The sequence below is a fragment of the Saccopteryx bilineata genome, chromosome 4 (genome assembly GCF_036850765.1).
Source record: "Saccopteryx bilineata isolate mSacBil1 chromosome 4, mSacBil1_pri_phased_curated, whole genome shotgun sequence".
Taxonomy (NCBI): Eukaryota; Metazoa; Chordata; class Mammalia; order Chiroptera; family Emballonuridae; genus Saccopteryx; species Saccopteryx bilineata.
This window is the reverse complement of record NC_089493.1, coordinates 180,679,853-180,692,933: the sequence shown is the minus strand read 5'-3', so window position 1 is coordinate 180,692,933 and position 13,081 is coordinate 180,679,853. Positions and strand designations below refer to the sequence as shown.

Below are 13,081 nucleotides of genomic sequence, written 5' to 3'. Positions count from 1 at the left end.
TGATTGGATTGTACCACCCCATATCAAAAAGGGTGGGAGAGGCTTAATCCCAAAATCAAGCCCCAGCTACAACTGCCTGCCCACAACACACATTAATATCACCTGGACGATGGCCTCCACGTGGGCAGCGCCATCTTTAACAAAGTGAGCATAATATATTTTATTTGCCTAACACTGTGCCTCCAATAACCAGTTCTTTGCTACAGGTTTTGTGTTTGCTTTTCGCTGTTTTCACAGACTGAGTTCCTTCTTCTGCCTTCTGTTAGAGCTTCTTCTCATCAGCATCATTCCCTGTACTGTATTTTCCTGGTTGCTTTCTGGCTAAACCATTTACCAGCGGTAAAAAAACAAGTTCATTAGATAACCTGATTAGGTTTCTTCCCCTTTGTTGTATTTTACGCTCCTTTGATCAAATACTTTGCAAGCTTGCTTTCTTCCCCTAGATTAGATTTTAAACTACAGGGAAGGGATTGAATTATAGTGCTCTTAAAAGCTTCTTATCACACTTTAGCCCAGGTCAGCAAATGATAGCCCTGGGGCCCAACAAGATTGAAAAGTGGCCCATCCCCTGTTTTATAAATACATTTCATTCAAACAGCCATACCCAGTTATTATACTTTCTTGTTTGTGACTACTTTCATTCTGAGAGTTGAGCAACTGACACTGAGTGTGTAGAGTCCCCATAATCTAAACAACTTACTCTTAGCCCCTTTTCAGCAAGTTTGCTGACCTCTGCTTCAGACTAATGTTTTACATGTAATGGAAACTCACAAATATTTGTTCCACAAAAGATTTTTTTTCTTCTAAGGCAAATAGTGCCTCAAATTGAACGGGATCTCTCCACAAAGAAGCGCTTCTCAATCAGGCATCTCCTGTTCAAAGGTTTCTTTCATAGCTAGTTGAGTTGATAATTAAGAATGTTCTTGTAAGAAAGAACGGTGCCTGGTTAAACGAAAATGTAGACATTGTTCAGTCAGGCCTTCATTGATCTGCTTTGTGCCAGCGACTGCATTTGGCTGGATTGTAGTTTCTGCTCTCTCTCTGGGTGGTTTGGAGACCTTTGTATGTGGTTTGGGAATCCTACGTGACCTCTGACTATGCGGAGTCAGAGTCATTACCTGTGGTCGAGTCTAACTTCTATCCAGAGTTACTACCTGTGGTCTAGTCTAACTTCTATCCAGAGTTACTACCTGTGGTCTAGTCTAACTTCTATCCAGAGTTATTACCTGTGGTCTAGTCTAACTTCTATCCAGAGTTATTACCTGTGGTCTAGTCTAACTTCTATCCAGAGTTACTACCTGTGGTCTAGTCTAACTTCTATCCAGAGTTACTACCTGTGGTCTAATCTAACTTCTATCCAGAGTTACTACCTGTGGTCTAATCTAACTTCTATCCAGAGTTACTACCTGTGGTCTAGTCTAACTTCTATCCAGAGTTATTACCTGTGGTCTAGTCTAACTTCTATCCAGAGTTATTACCTGTGGTCTAGTCTAACTTCTATCCAGAGTTACTACCTGTGGTCTAGTCTAACTTCTATCCAGAGTTACTACCTGTGGTCTAGTCTAACTTCTATCCAGAGTTACTACCTGTGGTCTAGTCTAACTTCTATCCAGAGTTACTACCTGTGGTCTAGTCTAACTTCTATCCAGAGTTATTACCTGTGGTCTAGTCTAACTTCTATCCAGAGTTATTACCTGTGGTCTAATCTAACTTCTATCCAGAGTTACTACCTGTGGTCTAGTCTAACTTCTATCCAGAGTTACTACCTGTGGTCTAGTCTAACTTCTCTCCAGAGTTACTACCTGTGGTCTAGTCTAACTTCTCTCCAGAGTTATTACCTGTGGTCTAGTCTAACTTCTATCCAGAGTTATTACCTGTGGTCTAATCTAACTTCTATCCAGAGTTACTACCTGTGGTCTAGTCTAACTTCTATCCAGAGTTACTACCTGTGGTCTAGTCTAACTTCTATCCAGAGTTACTACCTGTGGTCTAGTCTAACTTCTATCCAGAGTTATTACCTGTGGTCTAGTCTAACTTCTATCCAGAGTTATTACCTGTGGTCTAATCTAACTTCTATCCAGAGTTACTACCTGTGGTCTAGTCTAACTTCTATCCAGAGTTACTACCTGTGGTCTAGTCTAACTTCTCTCCAGAGTTACTACCTGTGGTCTAGTCTAACTTCTCTCCAGAGTTATTACCTGTGGTCTAGTCTAACTTCTATCCAGAGTTATTACCTGTGGTCTAATCTAACTTCTATCCAGAGTTACTACCTGTGGTCTAGTCTAACTTCTATCCAGAGTTACTACCTGTGGTCTAGTCTAACTTCTATCCAGAGTTATTACCTGTGGTCTAATCTAACTTTTATCCAGAGTTACTACCTGTGGTCTAGTCTAACTTCTATCCAGAGTTATTACCTGTGGTCTAGTCTAACTTCTATCCAGAGTTATTACCTGTGGTCTAGTCTAACTTCTATCCAGAGTTACTACCTGTGGTCTAGTCTAACTTCTATCCAGAGTTACTACCTGTGGTCTAGTCTAACTTCTCTCCAGAGTTACTACCTGTGGTCTAGTCTAACTTCTCTCCAGAGTTATTACCTGTGGTCTAGTCTAACTTCTATCCAGAGTTATTACCTGTGGTCTAATCTAACTTCTATCCAGAGTTACTACCTGTGGTCTAGTCTAACTTCTATCCAGAGTTACTACCTGTGGTCTAGTCTAACTTCTATCCAGAGTTATTACCTGTGGTCTAATCTAACTTCTATCCAGAGTTACTACCTGTGGTCTAGTCTAACTTCTATCCAGAGTTATTACCTGTGGTCTAGTCTAACTTCTATCCAGAGTTACTACCTGTGGTCTAGTCTAACTTCTATCCAGAGTTACTACCTGTGGTCTAGTCTAACTTCTATCCAGAGTTACTACCTGTGGTCTAGTCTAACTTCTATCCAGAGTTATTACCTGTGGTCTAGTCTAACTTCTATCCAGAGTTATTACCTGTGGTCTAGTCTAACTTCTATCCAGAGTTACTATCTGTGGTCTAGTCTAACTTCTATCCAGAGTTACCACCTGTGGTCTAGTCTAACTTCTATCCAGAGTTACCACCTGTGGTCTAGTCTAACTTCTATCCAGAGTTACTACCTGTGGTCTAGTCTAACTTCTATCCAGAGTTACTACCTGTGGTCTAGTCTAACTTCTATCCAGAGTTACTACCTGTGGTCTAGTCTAACTTCTATCCAGAGTTACTACCTGTGGTCTAGTCTAACTTCTATCCAGAGTTACTACCTGTGGTCTAGTCTAACTTCTATCCAGAGTTACCATCTGTGGTCTAGTCTAACTTCTATCCAGAGTTACCACCTGTGGTCTAGTCTAACTTCTATCCAGAGTTACTACCTGTGGTCTAGTCTAACTTCTATCCAGAGTTACTACCTGTGGTCTAGTCTAACTTCTATCCAGAGTTACTACCTGTGGTCTAGTCTAACTTCTAACCAGAGTTACTACCTGTGGTCTAGTCTAACTTCTATCCAGAGTTACTACCTGTGGTCTAGTCTAACTTCTATCCAGAGTTATTACCTGTGGTCTAATCTAACTTCTATCCAGAGTTACTACCTGTGGTCTAGTCTAACTTCTATCCAGAGTTATTACCTGTGGTCTAGTCTAACTTCTATCCAGAGTTACTACCTGTGGTCTAGTCTAACTTCTATCCAGAGTTACTACCTGTGGTCTAGTCTAACTTCTATCCAGAGTTACTACCTGTGGTCTAGTCTAACTTCTATCCAGAGTTATTACCTGTGGTCTAGTCTAACTTCTATCCAGAGTTACTACCTGTGGTCTAGTCTAACTTCTATCCAGAGTTACTACCTGTGGTCTAGTCTAACTTCTATCCAGAGTTACTACCTGTGGTCGAGTCTAACTTCTATCCAGAGTTACTACCTGTGGTCTAGTCTAACTTCTATCCAAATATATGTTGTATAAATGCTCCCTGTCCCATCTAGCATCTGTTAGTTGGTGTGAGTTAATCCTCATTTAAGGAAGGTACTGGTTTTGGAAGGGTATCCTCAGGAGTGAATGAGCAGAATGCTATTTAATTTTAAACATTCTGGGCCTGAGAACTACTGTTTAAGTCTTAGTCATTCACCACTGAGAAAAGAAGGACAGGTCTAGGTTCTAGACATATTCCCCTTCTCATAGATGTTTAAGAAGACACATAAATCAGGCACACATGGCTGGTGTTTTGCAAGTGCTTCATTCCAGACACAGGGTATCCTTTCTGCCTCTGAACCTCCCAAAATAAGTCTAGAGTTTTCAATACAGCTATTTCCCTTTTGCAAGCTTATCTTCAAACCCTCCCTGTCAAATTCCAGTTGGCCAATAAGAAGAATTGTGATTCCAAGGGATATTAGTGCCCAGTGTTGCCCAGTCTCTCTTTGGTTATGCTGATGTACAGGCCCAGCACAAACCTGTTGTTTTCTGCTGCTCGATTAATCCTTGTTTTCATGTTGATTTCTAGCTCTACCTCAGGTCACCAGTGTTCCAACATCAACTAGGGTCTTCACCTCTGCTCCTACAACTCCAGCACCAACTCCAAACCTTAAGACAGGTAAACTGATGTGTTTCTGAGGCCAGAGGCCTCCTAATGAGAGGATGAAGACCACCCTGGGCGTGGGTCAAGTCAGAGGTTCAATCTAAATTGTGGGTTTTCCCTGGGTTAAATGCATGGCCTCTCAGTGTCTATCAACCATCGTTCTCTATTGCATGCACTTTTTGTATCTATAAATCTTTTTAGAATGAGGGGATTCCTAGTTGTTGTTGTTGTTGTTGTTTTTAAATGAATTCTTTTTTTTTTTTTAATTTTTTTTAAAAATTTATTTATTTTTTACAGAGACAGAGAGTGAGTCAGAGAGAGGGATAGACAGGGACAGACAGACAGGAACAGAGAGAGATGAGAAGCATCAATCATTAGTTTTTCATTGCGCGGTGCAACACCTTAGTTGTTCATTGATTGCTTTCTCATATGTGCCTTGACCGCGGGCCTTCAGCAGACCAAGTAACCCCTTGCTGGAGCCAGCGACCTTGGATTCAAGCTGGTGGGTTTTTGCTCAAACCAGATGAGCCCGTGCTCAAGCTGGCGACCTCGGGGTCTCGAACCTGGGTCCTCCGCATTCCAGTCCGACGCTCTATCCACTGCGCCACCGCCTGGTCAGGCTGTTGTTGTTTTTTAAATTAGATTCTCAAAGGTGTTCATTATTAGCCAACTAAACGTAGACCACTGACCTTGGACACCTAATGAGGATGGCATGGACTTAGCCCAGTTGAGCTAAAACCCAGGGAATGCCAGAGCAGAAGGGTCAGGGTAATGAGACTCAGTCCTCACAAGCAGCTCTGAGTGGAGGTGCTTTAGTCCACTCGAGGACCCTCCACTCGAGGATAAGATTTCAGTGAATATAATATTTACTCTGTCTCCTGTGTCAAGAACCATGCTAAGACCTTTATAAGAATTATGTCACTTAATTCTTGTGAAAACCCTATACATTGTAGGTGTGATTCAATTCTATTTTAAAGTTGTGTGTACTGACAAGTAGATATATCACTAACAAAAACAATTGTCAATTCAATCTTGTCGCATGTACACCAAAATGACTCTGTGGTAGTATGAAAACATTTGCATCCCAATAACTGTTTCCCAGTTTCTTTTAAGATTTTCATGCAATCCAAAAATCTGGAAAGTTTGCATTTCTTCCATCTTGATGTGGACATACTAATAGCCTTATCATATGATGAAAGAGGATTCCTGGTGTTAGTCAAATCAGTTTGTAAATATGATATATAGGTTTGCTCGCTTATGGTTTGCATTGGGTGTGGGGGACAGGCTGTAGGCTGGCAAGGTCCTTATAGCCTAAGTAAGATCTTCTCAAAACTGAGCTTTTCCCCACACCCTTGACTGCTGCATGATGTGGGGTGGTGCACTCTTATGAGGAATCCCATTTATGCCTCAGATAAGTAACTTTGTATCAGAGACTTCCTTATTTGTATACTGGCTTAAAGGCTTTAATTTCTGCACATAAAATAAGCAGACCAGGCAAGCTAGGATTAAAGGTAATGGCCCACCAGTTCTTGTTTCATTACTGTCTCTCCGAATCAAATGCGAAATTATGCTGGCAGGCGGCTGTGATGGTGGCCGTGGCTAATGGACATATTCCTGATTTCAACTGCTCCTTCTTAATAAGTCTCCTTCCACTCAGCTCTTATGTTGACAGCAAGAATCAATACCCATGACCTTAATAACTTATATCTCTATTTTTTATTTAAGAGAAACCATGATTTTGCAATGTCCCAACTTTTGGGACTGGCTTCTTTCCCTTATGAAGGCAGGGGAGATACGGTCAGTTCAGGTGGAGGAAGCAGCTGCCTCTGGGGAGACTGACTGGGAGGCAATCCAGGGAAGCCAGAGACGCTGGTGAGACGGTAAACTGTGGACAGACGTGAGAGGGCAACGTGCAGGGAAGAGATTATGACTACAACCTTTTGGAGCTGTGAAGTTATTTTGATGTGGCTGAATTTAAGAAATGTTATAGGAAGAAATCAGTAGGAGATTTTTATAGTGCCTCTCATTCCTTTAATATGTACAAGGTTGCTGCTCTGTCCAGTGGAAGTGGGTCCTTAACTGAGCCTGTCATTCTCGGCCTCCAATAACCAGTTCTTTGCTATGGGTTTTGTTTTTGTTTGTTTGTTTTCCATTTTTACAGACTGAGTTCATTCTTCAGCCTTCTGTTAGAGCTTTTTCTCTTTTTTTTACGGAGACAGAGAGAGAGTCAGAGAGAGGGATAGACAGGAATAGACAGACAGAACGGAGACAGATGAGAAGCATCAATTATCAGTTTTTTGTTGTGACACCTTAGTTGTTCATTGATTGCTTTCTCATATGTGCCTTGACCGCGGGCCTTCAGCAGACCGAGTAACCCCTTGCTCAAGCCAGTGACCTTGGGTCCAAGATGGTGAGCTTTGCTCAAATCAGATGAGTCCACGCTCAAGCTGGAGACCTCGGGGTCTCGAACCTGGTTCTTCTGCATCCCAGTCCAACGCTCTATCCACTGCGCCACTGCCTGGTTATCAGCATTGTTCCCTATAGTTTCCTGGTTGCTTCCTGGCTAAACTATTTACCAGTGAAGAAAACAAGTTCATTAGATAACCTGATTTGTTTCTCCTCTTATTGTTATGCTCCTTTGATGAGATTGTTTGCATGCTTGCTTTTTCCCTCTAGATTAGATTTTAAACTATAGGGAGGAGATTGGATTACGCTTCCCTTTAAAGCCTCTGAAATACTTTAGATCAAGGATAGCAAAATATAGCCCAGGGGCCAGAGAAAATTGAAACTGGCCCATCACCTATTTTATAAAATTTATTTAAACTTTTTGCAGGAAAGGTGTCTGGTTAAAAAAAAATGTGCATGTTGCCAATCAAGCCTTCATCGATCTGCTTTTGTGTAGGCACTATGTTTGGGCTTCATTGTGGCTTCAGCTCTCTGTCTGGGTGAAAGGCAGAAACCACAGGGTGTGTTCCAAAAGGAAATTTTAAAAACGCCTGGGTGCAGGTGGGCTGAGACCAGCAGAGGGTGTCAGCCCCGAGGGAGGGATGGGGCAGGGGTTCTATGGATTTTCCAAAGGGCCTTGAGCAAAGGAGGCTGCAAGGTCACTTCTTCTGTTTGTGGCTGGAAGTGGTGCCACAGTTCCTCAAAGTCTTCTGCACCCTAATCCTGGGCCTGAGAACTACTGTTTATAAGTCTTAGTCATTCACCACTGAGAAAAGAAGGACAGGTCTAGGTTCTAGAGATATTCCCCTTCTCACAGATGTTTACGAAGACACATAAGTCAGGCACACACATCTGGTCTTTTGCAAGTGCTTCATTCCAAATCTATGGTATCCTTTTTGCCTCTGAACCTCCCAAAATATGTAGATACCTTTCAAAACAGCTCTTTCCCTTTTGCAAGTTGATCTTCAAACCCACCCCGTCAAATTCCAGTTGGCCAATAAGAAGAATATTGAGTCCAAGGGATGTTAGTGCCTGGTGTTGCCTGAGGACAGACAGGCTCTCATTGGTTATTGTTGGGCAGATAAAATGTATTATGCTCACTTTGTTAAAGAGGCCGTTGCCCAGGTGATATTAATGTGTGTTGAGAATTGTTGTAGCCTGAGGCTTGGTTTTGGGATTAAGCCTGTCCCACCCTTTTTGGTGTGAGGTGGTACAATCCTATCATGCCTCATAGAAGTGATTTTGTATTAGAGACTTCCCCATTATGTATATTGGATTAAGGGTTTGGATTTCTACACTATAAAATGGGAACGGAGCGGGAGTTTGCGCTCTTGGTTCCTGAGGTTAGCATGAGAGAGCAGAGAGAATAGAGCCAGCAGCGGGAGGAGGCCACGTGGAGAAGGCCAGGAAAAGCAGCCAAGATGGCGGAGTACTGAGTGAGATGCCAGTTTGTACAGAGTTTGTATCTGGGATAAGGAAGGAAATGGGGAACTGAGGAGAATAAGGCTGTTGAGCTAGAAACCTTTGATTCTAGGAAACTCGGATAAATCAGTAGCTTTGTGAGCACTGAATGTGAGTGGGTTTTGGAGCCCAGTGTGTATTTTTACTTGCCCGCCGGGTGCAAGCTAGATTAAAGACTATGGCCCACCAGTTTTTGGCTCCATGGTTTCTTTACCGACTGTCCGAATCCAATGCGAACCTGCATGGGTTGGGCTCCTCTGATAGTGGCCCTGGCCTTGGCTCCTGGCCTTACAGTTATGCTGATGTACAGGCCCAGCACAAACCTGTTGTTTTCTGCTGCTCGATTAATCCTTGTTTTCATGTTGATTTCTAGCTCTACCTCAGCTCACCAGTGTTCCAACATCAACTAGGGTCTTCACCTCTGCTCCTACAACTCCAGCACCAACTCCAAACCTTAAGACAGGTAAACTGATGTGTTTCTGAGGCCAGAGGCCTCCTAATGAGAGGATGAAGACCACCCTGGGCGTGGGTCAAGTCAGAGGTTCAATCTAAATTGTGGGGTTTTCCCTGGGTTAAATGCATGGCCTCACAGTGTCTATCAACCATTGTTCTCTATTGCATGCACTTTTTGTATCTATAAATCTTTTTAGAGTGAGGGGATTCCTAGTTGTTGTTGTTTTTTAATTAGGTTCTCAAAAGTGTTCATTATTAGCCAACTAAACGTAGACCACTGACCTTGGACACCTAATGAGGATGGTATGGATTTAGCCAGTTGAGCACAGGTTTATGAGGAAAACCCAGGGAATGCCGGAGCAGAAGGGTCAGGGTAACGAGACTCAGTCCTCACAAGCAGCTCTGAGTGGAGATGTTTCAGTCCACTTGAGGACACTTCACTTGAGGATAAGATTTCAGTGAATATAATGTTTACTCTGTCTCCTGTGTCAAGAACCATGCTAAGACCTTTATAAGAATTATGTCACTTAATTCTTGTGAAAACCTTATACCAGGGGTCGGGAAACTTTTTGGCTGAGAGAGCCATGAACGCCACATATTTTAAAATGTAATTTTGTGGAGCCATACAACGACCCGTGTATGTTACACATTATCCAATAAAAAATTGGCGTTGTCCCGGAGGACAGCTGTGATTGGCTCCAGCTACCTGTAGCTATGAAAATGAGCGGTAGGAAAGGAATGGATTGTATTACATGAGAATGTTTTATATTTTTAATGTTATTATTTTTTAATTGCTATTTTTTTAATTTATTTTTTTTATTTTTTACAGAGACAGAGAGTCAGAGAGAGGGATAGATAGGGACAGACAGATTGGAATGGAGAGAGATGAGAAGCATCAATCATCAGTTTTTCATTGCAACACCTTAGTTGTTCATTGATTGCTTTCTCATATGTGCCTTGACCGTGGGCCTTCAGCAGACCGAGTAACCCCTTGCTCGAGCCAGTGACTTTGGGTCCAAGCTGGTGAGCTTTTGCTCGAACCAGATGAGCCCGCGCTCAAGCTGGTGACCTTGGGGTCCTCCGCATTTCAGTCTGATGCTCTATCCACTGCGCCACTGCCTGGTCAGGCTATTTTTTTTTAAGATTTGTCTGCGAGCCAGATGCAGCCATCAAAAGAGCCACATCCGGCTCGCGTGCCATAGGTTCCCGACCCCTGTTATATACATTGTAGGTGTGATTCAATTCTATTTTTTTTTTTTTTTAAATAAATTTTTATTAATGGTAATGGGATGACATTAATAAATCAGGGTACATATATTCAAAGAAAACATGTCTAGGTTATTTTGTCATCAAATTATGTTGCAAACCCCTCGCCCAAAGTCAGATTGTCCTCCATCACCCTCTATCTAGTTCTCTGTGCCCCTCCCCCTCCCCCTAACTCTCTCCCTCCCTCCCTCCCATGTCCTCCCTCCCCCCCCACCCTTGGTAACCACCACACTCTTGTCCATGTCTCTTAGTCTCATTTTTATGTTCCACCAATGTATGGAATCATGTAGTTCTTGTTTTTTTCTGATTTGCTTATTTCACTCCTTATAATGTTATCAAGATCCCACCATTTTGCTGTAAATGATCTGATGTCATCATTTCTTATGGCTGAGTAGTATTCCATAGTGTATATGTGCCACATCTTCTTTATCCAGTCTTCTATTGAAGGGCTTTTTGGTTGTTTCCATGTCTTGGCCACTGTGAACAGTGCTGCAATGAACATGGGGCTACATGTGTCTTCACGTATCAATGTTTCTGAGGTTTTGGGGTATATACCCAGTAGAGGGATTGCTGGGTCATAAGGTAGTTCTATTTGCAGTTTTTTGAGGAACCACCATACTTTCCTCCATAATGGTTGTACTCAATTCTATTTTAAAGTTGTGTATACTGACAAGTAGATATATCACTAACAAAAACAATTGTCAATTCAGTCTTATTGCATGTACACCAAAGTGACTCTATTATAATATGAAAACATTTGCATCCCAATAACTATTTACCAGTTTAAGATTTTCATGCAATCCTATAATCTGGGAAGTTTGTATATCTTCCATCTTGATGTGGAGATACTAATAACCTTATCATATGATGAAAGAGGATTTCTGGTTTCTATTGCTCCTTCTTAATAAGTCTCCTTCCACTCAGCTCTTATGTTGACAGCAGGAATCAATACCCATGACCTTAATAACTTATATCTCTATTTTTTTAGTTAAGAGAAACCATGATTTTGTAATGTCCCAACTTTTGGGACTGGCTTCTTTCCCTTATGAAGGCAGGGGAGATATGGTCAGTTCAGATGGAGGAAGCAGCTGCCTCTGGGGAGACTGACTGGGAGGCAATCCAGGGAAGCCAGAGACGCTGGTGAGACGGTAAACTGTGGACAGACGTGAGAGGGCAACGTGCAGGGAAGAGATTATGACTACAACCTTTTGGAGCTGTGAAGTTATTTTGATGTGGCTGAATTTAAGAAATGTTATAGGAAGAAATCAGTAGGAGATTTTTATAGTGCCTCTCATTCCTTTAATATGTACAAGGTTGCTGCTCTGTCCAGTGGAAGTGGGTCTGTAACTGAGCCTGTCATTCTCGGCCTCCAATAACCAGTTCTTTGCTCTGGGTTTTGTTTTTGTTTGTTTTCCATTTTTACAGACTGAGTTCATTCTTCAGCCTTCTGTTAGAGCTTTTTCTTATCAGCATTGTTCCCTATAGTTTCCTGGTTGCTTTCTGGCTAAACTATTTACCAGTGAAGAAAACAAGTTCATTAGATAACCTGATTTGTTTCTCCTCTTATTGTTATGCTCCTTTGATGGGATTGTTTGCATGCTTGCTTTTTCCCTCTAGATTAGATTTTAAACTATAGGGAGGAGATTGGATTATGCTTCCCTTTAAAGCCTCTGAAATACTTTAGATCAAGGATAGCAAAATATAGCCCAGGGGCCAGAGAAGATTGAAACTGGCCCATCACCTATTTTATAAAATTTATTTAAACTTTTTGCAGGAAAGAAAGGTGTCTGGTGAAAAAAAATGTACATGTTGCCAATCAAGCCTTAATTGATCTGCTTCTGTGTAGGCACTATGTTTGGGCTTCATTGTGGCTTCAGCTCTCTGTCTGGGTGAAAGGCAGAAACCACGGGGTGTGTCCCAAAAGGAAATTTAAAAAACGCCTGGGTGCAGGTGGGCTGAGACCAGCAGAGGGTGTCAGCCCCGAGGGAGGGATGGGGCAGGGGTTCTATGGATTTTCCAAAGGGCCTTGAGCAAAGGAGGCTGCAAGGTCACTTCTTCTGTTTTTGGTTGGGGGTGGTGCCACAGTTCCTCAAAATTGTCTGCACCCTAATCCTATTGTCCCTTATCAGCATCCAGCTGCAAGGGAGGTCTGAGCCGGGTTACTGAGTAGGCCAGTCCTCCTTCCTCCTTCAGACCTGCATTGTGCTTAGGAAAGATGGTGGCTGAGTAGCCAGTTTATCTATCACTGGGTAGCTTGAAGACCTCTATGTAGTTTGGAACCCGCACCACCTCTGACTCTTCAAAGAGTCAAATTATTACCTGTGGTCTAGTCCATCTTCTGTTTAAACACATGTTGTATAAAATCTTCCCTTGATCTAGCGTCTGCTAGTGGCACCTCACCTAAGGTGCTGCATTTTTGGAAGGGTGCCTGCAAAACTGAATGAGCTAAATGCTTTTAGTAAATATTTGGTCCTGACAACTGCTGTTAAGTTTTAATCATTCACCACAGAGAATACAAGGACAGGTCTAGGTTATGGACATGTTTTTCCTCTCGCCAATGTTAATAAAAATGCATGAATCTGAATGGCATGGCTATTTTCTTGTTTATTTTGTATTGAACTTATTGAGGTGACTTTGGTTAAAGTGCTTTGGTGCAAATCCAAGGTAACCTTTTCACCTCCATAACTTTCTGGAATCTATACCTTTCACTGCAGGTATTCCTTTTTACCAGCCTAGTTTCAGCCCTCTCCTTTCGTATTCTAATTGGTGAAAGGCCGGAATGCTGAGTTGAGATATTAGTGTCCAGTTCTGCCTGGGGTTTTTTCTTATTGGTTGAATTTGATATACAGGCTCAGCACAGAGTTCATGTTTCCTGCTG

General features: G+C 42.2%; 1 protein-coding gene across 3 annotated transcripts in view; it reads left to right on the top strand.

Moving 5' to 3' along the window:
• Nucleotides 1-13,081, top strand: part of HAVCR1 (hepatitis A virus cellular receptor 1) — a 38,405-nt gene that overhangs the window by 5,692 nt on the left and 19,632 nt on the right. Inside the window, exons 3-4 of one of the 3 annotated variants that reach the window (XM_066277442.1) lie at nucleotides 4,504-4,593; nucleotides 8,858-8,947. The exons of 1 other annotated variant lie outside the window; for it this stretch is intronic. In XM_066277442.1, the coding sequence (XP_066133539.1) occupies nucleotides 4,504-4,593; nucleotides 8,858-8,947 (180 nt within the window). The remainder of the gene's footprint in view (nucleotides 1-4,503; nucleotides 4,594-8,857; nucleotides 8,948-13,081) is intronic. One more of the 3 variants, XM_066277443.1, reaches the window with a different exon arrangement.